The sequence below is a fragment of the Monopterus albus genome, unplaced genomic scaffold (genome assembly GCF_001952655.1).
Source record: "Monopterus albus unplaced genomic scaffold, M_albus_1.0 scaffold289.1, whole genome shotgun sequence".
Lineage (NCBI taxonomy): Eukaryota > Metazoa > Chordata > Actinopteri > Synbranchiformes > Synbranchidae > Monopterus > Monopterus albus.
The window spans coordinates 93,438-113,760 of record NW_018128169.1 but is presented as its reverse complement, the minus strand read 5'-3'; the positions used below and the strand labels follow the sequence as shown (position 1 = coordinate 113,760).

General features: G+C 38.6%; 1 protein-coding gene across 1 annotated transcript in view; it reads right to left on the bottom strand.

Moving 5' to 3' along the window:
• Nucleotides 1–20,323, bottom strand: part of fstl5 (follistatin-like 5) — a 160,889-nt gene that overhangs the window by 50,642 nt on the left and 89,924 nt on the right. Inside the window, exons 6-7 of the mRNA XM_020622822.1 lie at nucleotides 19,640–19,760; nucleotides 5,562–5,728 (exon numbers count right to left, since the gene is read on the bottom strand). Of these exons, the coding sequence (XP_020478478.1) occupies nucleotides 5,562–5,728; nucleotides 19,640–19,760 (288 nt within the window). The remainder of the gene's footprint in view (nucleotides 1–5,561; nucleotides 5,729–19,639; nucleotides 19,761–20,323) is intronic.

Here is a 20,323-nt window from a genome sequence, read left to right as displayed (position 1 = left end):
CTGTACCAGAGTCAAATTCCTCATGTGTCCGACACACCATAAAGCTGATTCTGACATTGACATTCTTAAGAATGCCCACGAGTCTGTCCCCATGCTCCTCCTTTCCTATAAAAGAACATTGCATTCTTTAGTTAAAAAAGAGTAAGTCCTAATTACCCATCCTCGTTCAAAAGAGCCCATAACAAGAAAAGGCCCCTTTCTAATTAAACAGCTTTTAATACTTGGATCACATTTTTGCTGTTTATATCACGGCTTTCCGCTTCCCCCTAAATGTCGACAGACAAGTGAGGAGAATCGGCCATCGTGTTTACAGGCATACAGTGTATTTATCAGTTCATCTCAGTGTGCTCCGATCTAACCTACGAGCTCAGTAGCAGCTCAGGCTAAGTGAAGCATCAGAACTTCACAATGTGAGGGGAAATCGATGGTGCGTTTGGCCCCTTGGGCTCAGAGCATATTGTGTCACCTTCTTAAATGAAAAATGAATGGGGGGAGAAATGAAACTCAGAGAGGTGGAACGAGCCATGGCGGCGGCTGTCGACATGATTCCTCGACCTCGCCTCAGCTATCAGCAGCACCTAGCACCCAGCTCTCTACAGATAAAGCAGGCCAAGGTACAATGACTCAAAGGAAGGGAGACAAGGGCAGGTAGAGGTGGATTTACAAATAGTCCATAGCCCTCAAGAAACTATAATTAATAAAGCTGTCAGTGCCAGGTCACCTCCGAAAGGACACTAAGAGCCATCTTATTGGACAGCTAACCTATGGCAGTGACAAGGCATTTCATAAAATGGCCTTTGAGGAAGTTCCCAATTGGCCCTATGAAACTTTATCAGAGGAATATAATATGGTGAGTGAAATTACCCTCCAGTGTGTACAAAAGGTGAGAGAAACATGTTTCCTAACAAGAATTCTGATGCAGCACGGCAAAAAAAATAGGCATTTTGACCAAATTATAAGAAGACATTTATGTACCTCTGGTAGTTTCCAGCTATGCAGATAGTTTAGGATTAATGTCAATTTTTTGAGGTTACTGCTAATAAAATTCTGTCACTGCCTCAAAACAACGGAAGTGAATGGAATTAAATCTGTGGTGGTTATAGCAGTAAAAATGGCATTTAAAAAATTTCACCAGCATGCGTTTTTCCAAAACCAGACTCCAGAGTCCTCCCTGTCCAGGTTCAAATTCTGAAAAGGGATACTGTCTTAGGAGTTAAACTGGTCTGATACGGTGACAATCACAAACTACATTCCCCTCATGTTTTTGTTTTGGGATAGAGACAGAAATCTCAGACAAATGTCTCAAAATCTTGCATAAAACCCAGACTAGCTGCTCACCACCAGAGGTACGGTAGGTGAGGAAACGTTTGTTGTAATCTGGGTGAATTAGCCTTTTAAAATGTTCAAAAAATGAATCCAAAAGGCATGCAAAATTAGCTTTCAGCTGCTAAGGCCAAATTTCAGTTCTCATTTAGTCATATTTTTTGCATCTTTGTTTTGATTTTCACAAAAGAAAAACTGGTTTAACCTTTAAAATGTAACCTTTAACCATTAATTTACCCATGACGATGCAAGAACGACAATGATGCAGTTGCTGAAAAATCATTTTCCAGTAAAGGAACATAATGTCGACATCTACAACCTGTCATCTGCATTTTATAGTTTATACTTTGGATTATGGCATCACGCATCTGTTGCAGGCATGCACTAGCTTTGTGGGCTTTTTGAGAATGGAATGAGAAAAGAGTGAAGTAATGTCAGTTTATTGATCCAAAACAAAAAAAAAAACCTACCTGGGACGGGATCTGTGGAGATGAAAACAGATGAAAAATTTAGTTTTAGTTCCATCACAAGATTAAGCCATTATAAATGGCATGTAAAGCAACCAAGTGGCACCATTGTTGGTTTTATTGTCAGAAATTAATCATATGATGTTGAAGCAGCTGCAACAATTAGCCAATTTTTTTTATATATTGCAAAAATGCACTGGTTTCAGTTTCTCAAATATGAAAATGTGTTGCATTTTTCTGTTCCTAAAGCTGAGTTGAGTTTTTATACTCATGGTCATGCAAACAAACCATTTTAATCACATGGCCTTGCTCCTCCCGAAGCTGCAAAGAGCATTTTTCACTGTCTTATGATGTTTTATAAGCCAAAAGAATAATGAACAAAATAATCAGCAGATTAAGTGATAATAAAATAGTTTTTAGTTGCAGCCCTACCATAAACTAAATACAGTAAGTGTAGGTGATAATCTCCGGATAATATAAGAGTAGTGTACGTAGATGAGTACACAGAGTGTGGTCGTGGGCTCCCACACCACATGATTAATTCAACCAAAAACCCATCTTGATAAAAGATGGAGATATAATAAAACAGGCCATTGTGATTCAGTAAGATTTATGTTACCTGCAATATAATCCAGAAACAGTGCGTGAAGAATACAGATTGTATCGCAGGAAATGACTGATCAAAGCAGAAGGTAGGCATTATAAATAATCACACGTCTAATGTTACACATGGAACATCTCCACTATGTATGTAGATACAGAGAATGTGAAAACCACCAGCATAGGACGCAGAGATAAGAAAGGAGAAGAAGGAAGGTTCAGCTCAGACTGTGCTGCTTCCTGTGTTGTATTGATTTGTGTTGAAGCTACAGTCCTTCTTCAAAACATGGTTTCTATTTTTAACAAATCTGTTTTTCATGATTAAATTAAAAGATTTTGGTGCTAAAGTAAATATATATTTTACTGTGACCTTCTAAGTTCACAAGGACATATTGATCAAAATTTCTGATGAATATTTTGTACAAACGTCACCATTTTCCCCTGTACACTTTCATATTGTTGGATTTCCACCCCTTTATAAGATTTACAAATCATCAAATGCCCATAAACCCCAAGTCTTTCTGTCAGATAATGCACCACCTCTCTGTGGGTTTCTCATGTTGTTGTTCCAGTACAAATAGAAATAAACATGAGAAACCCATGTGTGTGTATACTGTGTGTACACACACATGACTGTGTACGTGACTGTGTCTTTTGTTCAGCCAATCAGGGAGGACTAAAATACTGACAACCTTGGGTGATGATGCAATAGCCAGCAGCTATAAACGTCATGGAATTACAGTAAGCTGCTTTGTCAAAATTTAGATAGGCTCTGTTGAATTCTTGCATACAAGCCCACTGCTGGGATTAATGCACAGTCCAACTCTGAAGTATAATTCAAATAATTCTAAAATAACCAAATTATTTTAGAAGGCCTGTGAGATTAGACTGCACCGATATGCATGCACAGGACTATGACTCTAATTAAGGCTGGCAGTGGATGCTCACAAATATTAACAGGAGTTATACAGAACAACCACACACAACAACAGTTATACAGAAATTGCCTGTAAGGCAATTTAGAATGGCTCTGTGGATACCAGGTGCAGACAAAATCCATTCTCCTCTCAAGAAGGGACAACAGTGATTGACTGGAAGTCCAAGAGCCAAAAATAAATCTGGATTAAGCTGTCAGTGAACTGCTCATTTTTCTTGGTGTAGTGTGGTTTGCACACAATTTTCTGATGAGCCACACGAGACTGTTAGTGCTCAAGTTTATATACTTGCTGGTGGTGTCCAGTGTTAGTGCGACTGCTCTGGAGGTAGTAACAGAGGCTGTAAACTCAGGCTTTGTTAGACACCAACAAAAAAATCAAAGCTGACAACCACAGACCCCGAGGGTCAAAGTACAACAATGTCTGAAGAGAGAAATTAGTCCCTGCAGTAGTTTAACTCGGTCTCACTTCAGCTGCCTGGCATCAACCAACATGCTGCATGTTCCATGGAGGCAGATGAAGTGTAATTTTATGCAACAACATTAAATGCAGGGAATTTAGATCCTACTGGTCCCAAAGTGGTTCACAGATAATTAAAATGCAAACTGCAAGTGCATGCTTCGTTCAGCTCAGTTCTAGCTATGGTTTAAAAATCTGTGACTGAAATCAAATGTTCTTGCTTTCTTCAGAATATGATGGTTTCAAACCACAAAAAAACCAAGCACAGACGACTGAACTGCATTGTCTCAAAGATGAAGGGGGAAAAATGAAGTCCTACAAAGTGAAAAAAGACATTTTATGAAGTTCTGACACAAAAGCACAGCAATGTCCAAAAATATTAAAGAATATCAGGTCATTTTTCTATATTCTGTCATCATTCCCACTACTGATGAACTTCAGACAAAGCTCTCGTTACTACAATGGCTGCAGTAAACAACATTTGACAGCAAAAGCTTTCATCCCTGATCTGACATTTCATCTGAAAATACACCTGTGCCTGACATGTCACCATGGGAAACTGATGACTGTGTGTGAAGCACAGACAAAGGCCATCTCTGGACGGGGCACTGAACTCTGCTGTGCGTCTTCAGGCAATAGCAGGAGATGAAACAAAAACTAGTTCTACTCAATCTGCAGACAAAGGAATAAGGAAAACTGTTTTTTGGGGAAAAAAGAACAATAGATCAAAGCCTGCACTGACCTTACAACACCTAGCACCTCTCATTTCTTCTCCCTGTAATTCAAAGCATTTTCAAAAACTAATCTGACACTTCTTCTTTGTTGCGTACATCTTTTTTGACTATGTATTGCTCAAAAGCAGTCATAGCATATTACAGAAAATGACAATGGAAAAGCTGTTGATTTCATGGTGCTGCTTTTTAGGAGAATCACACATCACCAACAACCAGAAGCAGCGGCCAGTTTACAGCCAGTTGATGATGCCAAGGATGACTGGCGACAGCTGGGCGCCTCTTTCTCATTTTAAGGGCCATCAACATTTAATGTTACATTAGTGGCTTCACTGGGTTTCCTTTTATCTACTATGACAGTGTTGACTTAATTATGCATAGCAGTATCACACTCATCTCGGTCAGCTCTGACACCAAGAGGAAAGGAATAAGCCAAAGGAGCTCCTTTCTGTACCTCGCCACTTAACTTTTGATGTGGATGAAAGTGGCATAAAGAGCTATCTGGAGCAGTGAATGTAGATCTACACACAAACACACCCATGCAAGTTGTTAAAGTAGGTCCTTCCTCTAGGACTGAACCCCTCTGGAATCCCCCTTCATCTTTTTTCTTTGTCTGGAATCACTGTCCCTCCCAGCAGTCTCTACACACAGTCACCAAGCACATAAACTGACAAGCTGGATTACTGTCAGACCTACCATACAAAGCCAGTGCCAGCATTCAAATAAAATGTGCTGACATTCTGAGCCACTGCCAAAAATATAAGGCTGAAATGTGACAAGACAGACATACAGGATAAAATTATCAGAAATTTACAGCTGCTGCAAAAGGATTCTGAAAGATGTTGTTAATAACTGATGATGCTTCACAATGTCAAAACGCAATAATCAGATGAGTTCACTGCATGTGTTTCAACTATTAATCTCACTATGTATCTACCTACAGTATCAGTATAGGCATCTATAAGTCTACTACTGGAGCTACACGTCTACCCATCTTTTCATCTCGAAACAATAAACCTGAGGAGGAGTTGACAGATGGTTCTTACATTAATGTCTTCCAGATTCAAGGAGTTCAGATATTGGTGGTTTCTCTTCCACAGTATGTGAGGCTTCTGTTCCCCTGTGATGGCACAAGTTAGCACGGTGCTCTGGCCAACGGTCACTGTAGTGGTGCTCACTTTCTGATCATCTGGCAGCGTGAGCAAGTACACATCTGTTGACAAAAGTGACAACATTAGACAGACCAACGGAGATACTTCACAATGCAAAATAAATATGTTTTGCTCACATTTTTCTCTAAATGAAACCAGAAAACAAGAATCAAAATAGACTGTCTCAATTAGCTGCTACTATGCTGTAGAGCCAGATGTTATTGTAGTTACAGATGCACCGAGGCAGCACAATTATTGCAATTTGCAAAGTAATGAGAAGGAATTAAGTTTAATGCTGTGTAAATACTTTGCATAATTTATGCGATAATACTATAATGGAGGTTCTACTTTCTCTATCAGTCTATCCGAGGACCCAGTGTCCACCATTATGTGAACAAAACAGACACCAGTGCTGCTGCTCTGCTGAAATCGCATCAGAAACGCACTGATTTGTAGCTTGAAGTTGAAATATTTTTAACATGCTCAGTGTTCTGAGACGTTAAAACAGGCTAGGCTTTCCACACTGTTGTAAAAGCCCAGGAGTGCATCCTTTCTGATGAAAGTAACATGAAAAAAAAAATTGCACTGCCAGGAGAGGTTCCACATGAAAACACAGCCCTTAGACCTCGATCAGAGTCTGTGCTTTGCTCACTTCAGTATTCCTGCAATAACTGGGAGTTTTTCCAGGTATGTTTCTGGTGATGAGCAGTGGTTGTGTTCTCAACAGTTAATTTTTACCCAATTCTGAGAACAAATACTGCCACAGAGAAAAGCCAGGATGGGCTGGTGTGAGGTTAGCGTGGCTGGGGTTGTTAACAGTTTTTGTGTGTCCAGTATTTTGATGACACAATCTACGCTCATCCATTCTTTGGTGGCATTATGTAACGTGGCCTATGAGAGAATGCCTTTTAATCTTTCTTGGGTAATGAGCGATGAAGCAAAAGGAAACAGAGACTCAATTTGTTCTGCTCCTAAGGGCATGAAATACAAAACCAAATGAAAGAGCAGGTCCAGCAGACAGTGACAGCCCAGAGAATAAGGATGAGAGGACCTTCAATTACAGCCCGAGTCCATTGGCCCTGTACCAATGGCTCCTGTTTTTTTTTTGTTTTTTTTAACCTTCTCACTCATTTACTGTTTGGACCACTTGTTGTGTCTCTGAATTGTGAACTTGCCTACCTTGTCAGGTCCAGGCCAAAAGACAATTCGTACTTCTTTTTAGTGGGGAGCCCAGTGTTAAGACTTCTAATCTCTCATTTGGCCCTATGAAACCCTACTTAAGCCTGGGCAAATCACTGCCAGGATTACATCAAAAATTAGAGGATTAATAACAGCAGTTTCTTTTGAGTGGAGTGTAAGTTTAGATAATTATACTTTTAGACAGTTGATTCAGCTCTGTGATTTGTCAGGCTGTAGCGAGTCCTGGTGTTGTGTTGTGTTGTGTTCAAGAAGCTTACCTACTTGTTTTGATTTGATTAACAAGTAAAAAACATAACAATGTATAACAAAACATTTAAAAACACAAATATTTGTAGCACAAATATTTTACCACTTTATTTTTTGCAAACTTCAGCGGGGCACATTATCAACAGCTCATTTGCATTTTCTAATTTTCATATTTTCTCTTCACTTTCCATAAACAGAAGCAAAGCTGTAAACTCTCATTTAGCTCTTTCTGCAGGAACCTATTGGCTGCATGGGAACCTAACAACTAGGTGGAAAGCAGTTTACTCAAGCTGGTAATTTTATTTGAGAAAGTTTTTTAAATAAATCTGTAAGCTATGTTATAAGATATCGTCATTGTTATATAAAGCCATAATGCCAGAAACATCTTGTTATAGTCAAATATGAAGCTATTTTTGTTTAACTTTGCTCACCGCTCTGTGGACACAGAACTGAGCCAACTCTGTGACAGCGTTGACAAAAATTGAACATTATCAGCTCCAGTGTATATTGCCAAGCCGTTGCATCAGGTTATAGTAATCATTACAGGTGTTTTTGCTGCATTATTCACTGTCATGTTTATTGCAAAATGAACAGTTTTGAATAATGTACCTGTATGTAATCTTTATATAACTGCCATTTAAACTCTATTGTCAATCATTCTGGGTGATGCACTTTGTTTTTAATTGCAGAATGAATTTAAAAGAAAAATGTTTAAACAGTTTAATCTTGCTATGCATACAGTACCAAATCATGTCAAGAACAAACACATGCACAGGAGGAAGCAGGAAAGCAGGTTCAAACACCCACTAATGAGCCATCAGGCTTTCATTTCTAGGGAAACAAACAAACAAAAGTGTTTGATTCATTCATTACTCAGTCTCTTTCATTAGGTGATGATAAAATGTCTTGTAATGGCCTGCATACAGAACCCATCACTTGTATTGATCTAGAAAAGGAAGGGTTTAAATGGCATATGAAAAGCAGTAACCAACTTGATAAAGCACCTGAAATGTTTCCCCTGTGGACTTGATGTGTTCTGATGGAACACATTTGATCAGTCAAGACGTGTTTGTAAGTAATAAAGACTAGGGCTGTACCTGATTAAGGATTTTGTCAGTTGGCTCTTCAGTGTGACTGCTCCTTCTTTTTCTTTCTTATATAGTCAGAAAATCAAACGGCATGAATTTTGACAACATTAACTTTGGTATTTAAATGCAAAAGTGTGACAGGAGCATATTTCTGAGCATTTAAAAATCAACAGAAGACAGCTGCAGATGATGCAAGAAATTTTGTCCTATTTAAAGTGATAGATAATATCGGGTTGCCATATGGATTTGTTGGAATAACGAGACAGGCAGCATGCTCGTATTTCTGTTGAAACAATGCTCTTATGGGCAGTTTTTTTTCTGAGACATGGAGACATGGTTATAGCCTAGTTTACTAACAAGTTTAAGCTTCTCCCATCAGTTACCATGTTGTTATTGAGTGTTTGATGTGTGCCAGGTTGCACTGCTAATGATTCTTCTGATTTATAATTCCTCATTGAAAAATTTTTCCACACGCATTGATGTTAGCTTCCTAGTCCCATTCGGATGGATCCATGCCATGTTAATGGCTGTGCGTTGCACTTTAACTGAGATGGGTAAACTAACCGGACTTGAAAAACCAGCTCCATAATCTTTTCTCTTGTAAAAGTAGACCATGATATTTAAAACCACTTCTAATAAAGTTCAAATCTCATCTTTATGTGGTTTGTCCTAGTGGGTTTTGTTGTTCTTTTTCTCCTTGTTCTGCAATTTGCTAAATAGATGAGACCTTAATGTACATCCACGTATCAGACAGTGTCAGCACTGAATGACTCGAGTAGTCGACTATTAGGGGGAGGGGGCAGCCCTAATAAAGACATGACAACAGTCAGTACTGGTGATATGAGAGCCATCATGGGAAGAAAGAATAGAAATAATAAGGTAAAAAGATTATTGGGTAAAAAACCTTTATGTTGCAGGGCCTTATTAAAAGTGTATTCCAATCCACTATAGTGGAGCAACTTTTCTTTGTTCAGGTTCAGCTATGTATTCAGAATAGTTTAATAATGAAAAGGTTGTGTTCGGGCTTACAGACATGCTGCTGACATTAGCTGTGATTTTAAAGCAACAACAACGTGGATTTGTAGCAGAGAATGACAACATATCGCCCTAACACATAGCATTAAGTTACTTGCTGTTCCTAACAGCTAATCCACATTGAAAGCCTTTTTGAAAGTGTTTCTGCCGTTTCTACTGGTATGGTATTCAGTAGAATCAATAAATCCACAGGCGACATAAAAACAGCATACATGAAAACTATTTTTGTCCAGTCGTCCACCTGGTGAAAACTCTTCCCCCTGCCACTGTCCGGCTGACAGACGCACAATGCGTCGCTCACGTCTCGCTTTCAGTGTGAACTGAATGGATAGACTTTGAACAATTTGCTAAAATGCTGCAGGTGTAGATTTAAATGGGTTTAAGCATAAATAAAAGTCCTATTAATAGTTTAAAGGTGCAAGAAAGTGTAGGGCTAAATTTAATTGTGGGTTTACTAACCAAACAGAAGAACAAAAACACTCAGACATGACCAAGATAAATGCACAAATAGGGGGATAAGGAGAACGGCACAGCAGGAAAAGTAGACACATACTGTAATGTAAACACAGTTCTGATTTAGAAAATGAAGAATTACGGAAAGCGGTTCTTCCATCAGTCACACATGGCTAATCCATGATCCTCCTCCTCCCATGGCACTGATAACACTATAATCAGCAGATCAACACACCTTGCAGCCACTTGGTGCTATTCATGGTGCTGAGGTGGATTCACTGAAAAAAATCTCCTTCAGTAATGTCCTCCCTAACCGTTCAATTACAGCTCCCTTGTATCTTAATGCTTTTGGAATACGCTGCAAGAAACAAATTTGATTTGCCGCTGACCCCTGGGGGATAGAAATGTGTGAAGTTATAGGGAAAATTTAAAAAAGAAAGTGGGCAGACAGACGACCAGGCACGCTCCCTCATAGCTTTAGCTGTTGGATCGAGGATGGAGGGGAGGCAAGTGGGAAGCGAGGGTTAGTATCCGACCTGAATGAGAAAGTCCTGAGAGAGACAGGAGCTGTTGGAGCCGACTCAAACAATTTGAGTCCAACACATCATCTGTGAGAGATTTATCAAAGGAGGAAGTGGCCTTGGCTCCTCTTTTTGGTCTAATTTGAGTGCTGAGGGACACAGCCTCCTGGGAAGGATCAACCTTCACTGTCCAACCTGTAATTAGTGATTAACGGTGAAGTCCAGACTTTTGATTTACACTGCTCTGCTCCCAGAATGGGATGTTGGTCGGTGCCACGGTGAGAGGTAAATCAACTACCGTGCAGGAGGCAACAAGCTTGTCAGGGAAAATAGCCTGGGCCTGCAGGATGCTGCGAGGGGCTGGATGCATGAAGACAAATTACACCAAGGTTGCTTAGCCAACCCCCTTACTCTATCCTCTATCGGGCTCTGTCGCTCTCTTAAACACATGCTCACTCCGCTCTGTCTTCCTTCACCATGATTCTCATTCCTCTAACACAGTCCCCTTTCTCTCCCTCTCAATGATGTTCAATATTACAAAGGCTGAATGGGTATGTACCTCGAATTGCTTTGAGTTTGACATTTTGAAGTAGAGATAAAAGTATTTTCCCTGATGCTGAGTATTCCTGGCCCATACGCAGACTCAGAAGACTCGGAAGGAAAAAAAAAAACACTCCAAAAACAGAATAAGTCAGATTCTGATACTGAGAAGAGTGACTCGAAGGACTTGAATTAGACGCAGAAAATAGTTTGAATGTTGTATCATATACTGGCTTTGTTTCATTTTTCATGTTAAACTGCTGCCAGTAGTCACACCACTGACAAAGTCGATCCCTGTACAATAAGGAAACTATAACAAAAACACTAATCAGGTGACTAGTACGCCCACAGACATGACTGACAGGGAGAGATCACGCCTTCGCACTACTCCAGGTTGTATTTCTTCTTAGCTCTTAACACAACGCAGACACAGCTCAGTTCAGAAGCACAACAATTGTATCAGACTGTCATGACGAGGGAGGATACTGGGGGAGGGCATGCAAATTTCTAATGTAGCCATGATGATTTGTTTTGTATTCACAATCAAAGTGAAGCTAACATTTTTTCAGAACAGTAATTTAAAAATACTGATAATTTGGTTTATATCAACAACCAAGTAAAAAGAGGTCAAACAGTAAAAATATAACAGTGTTTTGAGTGAAATTGATTCAGTTTAATTTCAATAGGTTTTGCATTTTGTTCTATTTGCTTGGCATGAATCATTCAGGCTTTATAATCTAACCAGAACATTTCTTGTGTAATTTGTGCTTTTTTTCTTTCATGTGTGCAGAAAGTTCTGCAGTTCAACATCAGGTCACAGAAGTTGGGCATCATTTTGAAGAAGGAACACCCATTTATGTTGAATCCAGCTCCACTTAATTGAGATTATTTTCTAACGCTACGAATGGTCCCGATGAAACCAAACTACTGGAGCCTATCTTTCAGTACTTTCTGCATCTAGTGAACCAGAAGAAATAATTGTATCTTTGCAGCATTACACAATTAAGGATGCAAAAAATTACAGGCATTTGGTAAAGGGCAAGAGGATAATTATTACCCAAATCCCCCCACCCCCCACCAACCCACAATTGTTATAAACATCAAGATGGCTGTACAACATTAACAAACAGCCTTTGTGAATGAATTACCTCTGGCTGATCAGCCTCAAGTCTGTTTCCAAAGCAGCTGCTAGAAGAGATCATGAGGGACGACCGGCATTAGTATGCAAGAGACCAGAAGGTTGTGGAAAGCAACTTATGAAAAATTCCCTCACTTACTACAACAAGTAAAACACAGAGTGTTTAAGCTACAGTATAGCATGAGAGAGGCCGTGATTAAATGGTGCCATCATATTTCACCACTACAAACCTGCATGGCTTTAGACAACATCGAATTGTGTTGTATTATTTTCCTGAGGTTTTAATGTTGATGTTCACGTGTTTGTGTGTTTAGCAAGACACTACAGTGAGCATCCATCCAACTGTAAGTGTGTTTACTTTTACCCCCGCGTCAACATTAGATCACAATTGAGTAGTTGCATGACTGCAAATGTTGCAACACCTTCGACCGGTTGGCAGGAGATTGCAAATGTTGAGAGAATGAATGCAGTAATCTGTTTACACTGAACTGCTTAACAATCCTGACAAGAAAAAAGAATATTGAACCTCTCTCAGTCAGTGGGCATAAAATATATTCTCCTTAGTGGGGATTTAAAACAGACCCACCAGTGGAGTGTGAGCGCTACTGAAGCATTCATTCATAGAGTCCACAAAGACTGACCTCTAATAGCATCACTGTTCTCACAAACAGCTGCTCCTTCTGCAGCTGGACAAGTTGTCTTCACCTGGCTGAGTAACAAACATTGTTCACACACACTTCACAGTATTTTTTTTTTCATACAGATCAATATTGCTAATTATCAATGCATTTAATACTAGATTATTAATTAGATATATATTCTGAAGAATACACAACGCTTTCCCTTTGTCACCAAGTTAAGGAGGAATCCTTTTGAGAAAAATCAGCCCTTGTTCTTCAGTTGAAAATCATTTAGAATTAAAAAAGTAATTTAGCTTTTAAATCTCTCTAATACATTCTGGAGATAAAAAGTCACATGTTGGAAAATGAACCATGAATTATGAAACTAGTTTAACACCACTTCTCACATGATAAGTGAATGGAATTCTCAGCAGGGCTTTTGACAAGTAAAAACCTGGGTTTCCATTAATTGTCACTGTGCCATGGGTGGTGAATAACTTCCTCCCTTAATGGAAGGAGCCTTCCCTAAAGGATGCCTGGCTATTGGTTTGGATGGCTAATTATAATCTTCACAGAAGTAGAAAGTGTAAGTCAACTCATTTTTGAGCTTGGAAAACTGCAAATGTAGGCATTTCACTAAACCTGGACTTACAAAAGCTTAAATCTGTCATCCATTAAAAGAAAGAAAATAAGTAGAAATTTACAACAAAACATAAGCAAATTAAAAACTAACAAAAACATTTTAGAAATTCGATTACATCTGAACTGCACAGCTACAATTGACATGTTCCCCCAAAGGAAAACCCATTCAATAAAAGGTTGATTTATCAGTTTGCTTCTATTAGTCTAAGTAGTGAACTCCTAATTTCAGTCATAACCAGCACCATACGTTTTATTTTTCCCATAACAAGGTTCTTCCTATATACTGTAAATTTGACCATGACCACAGTTTTCAGAAAATTTAAAGTACTGAGTTTTGAAGTTTACTCTAGACCTTGAAAGCAATGGTTAAGCAACAGACTCACAACCATTTTATAGCTGTTTTGCTCTGAAATAATGGTGATTTGCATATCTAAATTTTCATGACAACATGGAACATGCTACCTGCTGATGGGACTCGAACTCAGTTACTGCTATGGTGAGATTGTTTAATCCAAACCTAATCAAGACATTTCCTAATATTAGGTGTATGCTAGCATAAACCATCCCTGCCCTTTTTACTTATTTGCTGATGTTGTCCTTAAAAAACTATTTCAATTTTAACTCTTCTAATCTCAGTGTGGACCACATCCGTATTACAATATGAAGGATAACATTACCCACCAGTCCCTCAGGAGTCTAACGGACAATACAAGGCTTCTAGGCTCCACAGAAACCAGAGAGCTGTACCTCCTGGCTGTGTATTCTGTCAGGAGGTCTCAGGGTTCAGATCAATATCTTGGCACCCGAGAGACAACAAGCAGGGAGTGAGTACATCCCACAGTGAAGCACAAATAGCTTTATCACTCTACTTGATAGAAAAGTACAATTACAGGTAAATAATGTGCCCTGAATCACTAAACCTAAGATCCCCAACACTTTATATACTTGAAAGATAAACAGTGAAGATGGGCTAAAATCTGGTTAACTGTAGTCATAGCAGTGGAGTACATGAAGTAATAGGGTTACTGCTATTGCCAGAGTGTTTAAAAGAAAGGAGGTCTTTTGCATGTGATCAAAAAACAGGAAACATTGTATGTCTACACTGTGGACAGAACTAAGAGGAGGCTTTGGTGGAGATAAGACTCAAGCCAACTAACTAGCCTCAGGGAGCATTCAGACAGAGGATTCTTTACAAGCACTTGCACATTTATTTTCATTGTTTGTGAAGCACCACTTCAAGACACTTAGAGAAGCAGTTAGGAGGTGTAGCCAAAGCTACAGCTAAATTGTGTGCTGCACAGACAAAACACCTTGTGACTGTCCAGCCAGCTACAAAAAGCTAAAAAAAACTACACTGACACAAGGATGTAGTCACAGCCTGCTTCATGTGTACCAGCTTTTACAACCCTCTGTCTGAATACTACCCAACTGTGCTAATATTAAAGTACCTATTAGACATATTATAGACAAATATGCTCCCAGTTAACTCAAAGTGCCAGACTCCTCCTTTGATTCAAGCAGTGATATTATTTGTGGCAGACCTTGAGCATGACCTTTTCCTAAGTTTATCTGGCAGTGATCACACTAACCGGTCTGTTGTAGACGACACACCTGCCTCCTGTCCTGTTTTGCCAGAGTGTACAACTCCAGAGAAAACCAAGGAAAAGACATGTTAAATCTGTTAAGTGCACCTGTATCACTACATGCTTTCTGAACTAATGCTGCACTTTTGTTTCATCTATAAAATGTACACAAGGTTTGCTCTTTAAGCTTTCAGGCTTTTCAGTTAATGCTCTGGAAACTAGCCTGTTAACTCTTAGCAATTCTTCTCTCCTTTCTCTACTTCACTGTATTTAGTGGTGAGGATGCAGGTTAAGGAATGTATCTATATGTTGAAAATTCAATAAATACATTGGAAATGCATGATAATTTCAATCTTATGAAATATAATAAATGTTTTCTCGGGCTGTGACATTGAGGGAAGTTGTTAGATGCAGCATTAATGCAGAATAGATCATGAAGTGTCATACATAATATCAAACAAGTTCATTGCTGTAGCTCTTGCAGCAGTTTACCCTGAGCAATTAGGAGACACAGGCAAAGCAAGATATTTTATCATTGCTGGTGATCTCAATGATGCAAATGTAAAAACAGTTTTTGCCAAAATTCCACCAGTATGTCAAGTTTGCTACAACAGGAGGAAACCCACTGGGTCTTGTTCAAGTTGTTCACTCCTAGCCCTCTGCAGTGCTTGTATGTGCTACAGTTTTTTTAGTTTTAGTCTATAATTATTTTGTTTTTTTATACAGGCCCTTAATTTCTGTTCTATGCTGCACTGTGGTCCGTGAGAAACAACATTTCATATGTGTGTAAGTGGTAATAAACTTGAATCAAACTGGTGCACAGCATGACTAGCTACTGCAGCTACTTTATATACCAAAGCTCATAGTGGTGCTTGCAGACTACAGGGTGGGTGAAAAGTAACTAGGCATTAAAAACTGGCTATAGAACTTGTAGCATCACTGGAGTCATGATGAAAACAGTAAATAGGATTATACATGAAATCTTATTTCATATGAATCAAATTCAGTGATTGGTGAATCAATAAATCAAATTCAATCATTCAAATACCAAATTCATATGAAATGAAATCATATTTCATATGAAATTTTTTATTTAGAGACTGTTTTCATCACAACTCCAGTGATACAAGTTCTATAGCAAATTTTTAATGCCTAGTTACTTTTCACCCACCCTGTATATAGGGTATCTGTGATATGTAGTGCACAAAACATTTGTATGTACTTGGAGTGAAGTACAGTACATTCAAGGTCACTTCTGTAGCTGTTATACTGTAGGATTCCTCGTGTCATTTCTGTGTAAAATGACGATTCAATTTCATATAGTTGGTGTTAACGTCTGCCAGTCAATGCTCCAGTGTACTGTAATACTCCTGCCAAATGTTAATGACACTTTATGATAGATGGCACCTTATGTTTACCCATGATGCACTGGGCCATCATTCACAAATTATTCAACGATGACAAGGGGGCTGACTATCAGTAGCAAGAAGGCATCATTCATATCTGTAACATCTAATTAAAAGACACCACTTCTGCTAGACAGTTTCCTTACTGCTAGCTGAAGCAAATTGATTCTCAACCCCTTCTAGTCTATGCAAAGAAGGAATGAATAATGCATGGAAATTAAAGTCTTATCTTCTGTCCTGACAAACAATGTTGCCACACTTTGAGTATTCCACAAAGGTGTCCAAAGGGTCCTTATTAGCAGAACAGTCCAACAGGTGCAGTTTTCATGGGGAGTCATTCTGCATTTACTGCTCTTCATTTTCATGTCGCAATATAACTCTGGACACACTAGATCAATGGATTTACTTTATGATGCTGCTCAGTTTACGAGAGCGCTTAAGGTATTTGCATAGACTTTTATAGCTGCTACTTGCAGTTTATGTTGGCAGTGAACTCAACATCATAACTTTGCCATGTATTTTTGCTGCAGGCGCTGTGACCGTGGTCTACGAGGTCAATAAGTCCATGGATCCCATAGCTACATCTGCAACCTAGAAACCAGTGAAGTACTGAAAATGTTCAAGGCTATTACTGAAAATGGTTTTAATTGTATTTTATCACCAGCTGTACACCAGACCACTCAGATTTAAACAAAAACAGTTAAAGAAAAAAAGATACAGCTCCATGTGATACGTTATAGAATTGTTTTATACAAGTATATGGAAAATGCTAAGAGCAATATAATAAAAAAGGCACACTCGGTAAAACTGAACTGGTGTTTTTTTTAGTCAATACAATAGCATCATAAAACAGTAATGTTTTCCAATTAGCATTTCTGTCCTAATGTGACTTATAGTTGATGTTGAGTGTCAGAGCATTGTGCCTAATGCAATACAGGATAAGAGGAGCTGAAATTATAAGTTTTCCTCAATGGATCATATGGTTCTGAGGAACTGAGTTGGACCGGGTTCAAATTCTATTCAGCATAATAACATTGAATAGGGTGTTGGGTCTGTGTGACAATATGTCCAACACCTGAATGAACCCAAGTGTACATAGTGTCAGCTCTGATCACGTGGTACACCTCAGTCAACCCGGAAGAAAACGGTGTGTTTTGACATCTGGACTGCACACACATATCGCTGAAGCTTTATTCTGTCCAGGGAACTAAAGCAAAGCTTATTCAAGGAAAACCAGAAACCTATACGGTTTATGCTATTAAATGCCAGTTTTGACATATACTGTATGTTTGGGTACATTCTCCACAGGTTCATTTTTGGACTGGGTCCACGATTTTTGACCAGTGAAAACCTATTTAAATTCTGTGTTGGTGAGCACTCGTCTTGTTGAGCACTTCCTCGAGGGGAGCAAAAGGTCATAGTGTATGAACTTTGAATAAAATGGCTCCTCATAATATGAAATATCTGCTTGGAATGTTGAATCCACTGAGAACTAGAGTCTACAGCTCTATGTAGCGTTCACAGACTCTGATATCTGATACGTTTGTTTTGTTTTCCTGTCGAATCTACATTTATATCTAGCCATGTTTGTTTCCTATGACCACATCACAGGCCATACTATTTTGAAAAATATCAAGCTGTCAAAAAGCTTTAATGCATCTGCTCCTTTGCACCAAGGTGTTATCTACCTTGGTTAGATGAATAGACTTCTATTGAAATTAGGTGAAATGAAATGTTCAGTAGTGTAGTTAGTCTACAGAGAAGGGGAATTTGTGACCTTACTATTTATCTCTCTTTCTCAGCTGTCTCACAGGTATAGTGGGGCCTTAAGTACCAAAGCATTTAGCCGATTTAATGTGAATAAAATAAAGAAGACACCAAGTGAGAACCACAGTGACCTCCAAATATGTAAAACACTCATATCAATTCAATATTGGTTGAACAGAAGTGGAAATGGTTTCAAACACTCCAGGAGACAGAATGGATATCTTGAGTCAGTCGGAGTTTTGAAAAACACTAATATTCACCAATATGTGACCAATTTCCAGTCAAGAGTTGAATCATTTATATACCTGAATAGCTCTCCACTGCTGTTAAATAACATTAGGTGGCACAAAAGAAAAAGAATGGAAACAAAGTCAAAGAGAGGAGTGAGGCAGGTTGAAAGAAACCACCACAGAGGGAGAGATTTACTTGCATAAAATATCCCATTTCCTTGTGAAGAGTTCAGCTGGAAGATCTGAGAGCTGAAGAGGAAGTAGCTGGAGTCAGAGCAACTCAAGGAAACACACCGCTCCCCAGTTTAGCTGGGGTTCCTTTCTTTTCCTGACTTGCTAGAAGGGGTTTGCTCCCACACATTCACGTATGATGTGGAGAACAGCAGACAACATGAGACTGTGCCATTCACTCTCGTGACTTTATTTCTGTTTAAGAAATGCTTTAAATAAAGAAAGGGCCGATGAGTGAATGCTGATTATGAAGTCTCTCCCGCTGCTAAATGTGTCGAGCCAGCCAAATGTCAGAGGATAGTCTGTCAAAGGATTTTGAGCTAACTGAAAATGTCAGACAAGTAGGAACCATGAAAGAGAGCAGGAAGAGGAAACTGATGCGTTGATATGACTCAGACCCATCATTATGTTGCCTAACGAGGAGGAGGATTAGGTTTGAACTACTGTTTTGCAGTAAATGTGACCTGCTTCCTTTGGCACCAACTCCTACCCAGTAAACAATTTGAAGACTGACAACACAGTTGGCAACAGTCTAGAGCTCAGACTAAATAAACCCTTGGTGAGATATCAAACACTATTCCCAGTTTTTCATGATCACTTTGTAATGACTCATGTTTCCAAGGAAATGCAACAGTCTGACAGTTCAGATGTGAAGAACTAGTTTCTTTTCACATTTCAAAGTAGCACACAGTCAAAATGCGGTTTGTACATTTTAAGACATCTTATATTTTATGCTTTCAAAATAAATCAGTAGGAAGTGATACTGTGAGTACTAACAGAATGAAATGTGTGTGTGTGTATATATATATATACACATACACACACACACACACATATATATATATATAAACTAATGATGCAATGAGCTTAACCAATTCATGCAGTTTCTATGGTTTCAAGTTTCCATTTCTGTTGCATGTTGATTATGAGTATTGCGATGCTGTTTAAGAAAATTATAATTAACTGATGAAAAAAATGATGCTGCTCCTGTGTCAATGTATATGCACTAAGATGATGTGAACAATCAACTTCAAGAAAGAAACAAAAATATAAAGAGGTATTAAAAATTACTGACTGAGACTCTGTGGATGAGAAATTGTTTTGCTACAGTACACATAACCCATGTTTTCTCAGATAATGTAAATGGAAAATGAGGGTATGAACATATATGCAACCAAAACCTTCAGTGGTAGTGCCGTCATTTTTTTTTTTTTTAGTTTGAAAACTTGGAATAGGTTTTTTTTATTTTAGAAAAACAAAATGTTGTACTCACCAAAAGCTGTGTAAAACTCCTCTTTTGTCAGGCGCTCATCATTATTGACATCGTTGTACTTCAATAGGTCGAACAATGTGCACTCGGAGAAGCCCTTGGACAGACCTTCTTGCTTGATTACCTTCAATGAAAATGCAGTGGCATTTGGTTTAAGAAGTACTTTTTTACATTTTATTTTTTTTAATGTATCCTTTTATTAACCAGGTGAAGCCTCATTAAGATTAAAATCTCTTTATCAAGAGTGACCTGGCCAAGAGGGCAGCAGTGGTTACAACAGCAGATTGTTACAATGGTAAACACAAACAGTACAAACAAACAAATACAACTGGCATCCAGCTGTTATATAAAAAAACCCAAATACAGTGTAGATGCAAAAGCAAGCACAAACAATGAACAATCACACTAGCCAATAGCACTGTTTTCTTGGTCTTCTAAAAATGACTTAAATTACCTCATAGCAATCAGTTCTGATAATTTCAGGTCCTTCTGTACATTATTCCAGGAAGCAGCATATTTAAAAGCTTTTTTTTTGCCAAATTCTGTTCCAACTATGGGGACGACATCTATAAAATACAGCGTAGTAGATATTGATTTTGGTTTTTACACATGCATGTACATAAATAAGAGGGGAACAGCCCAAGGAGAGATTTATATATAAAAACCACTGATGTGATGTATATACAA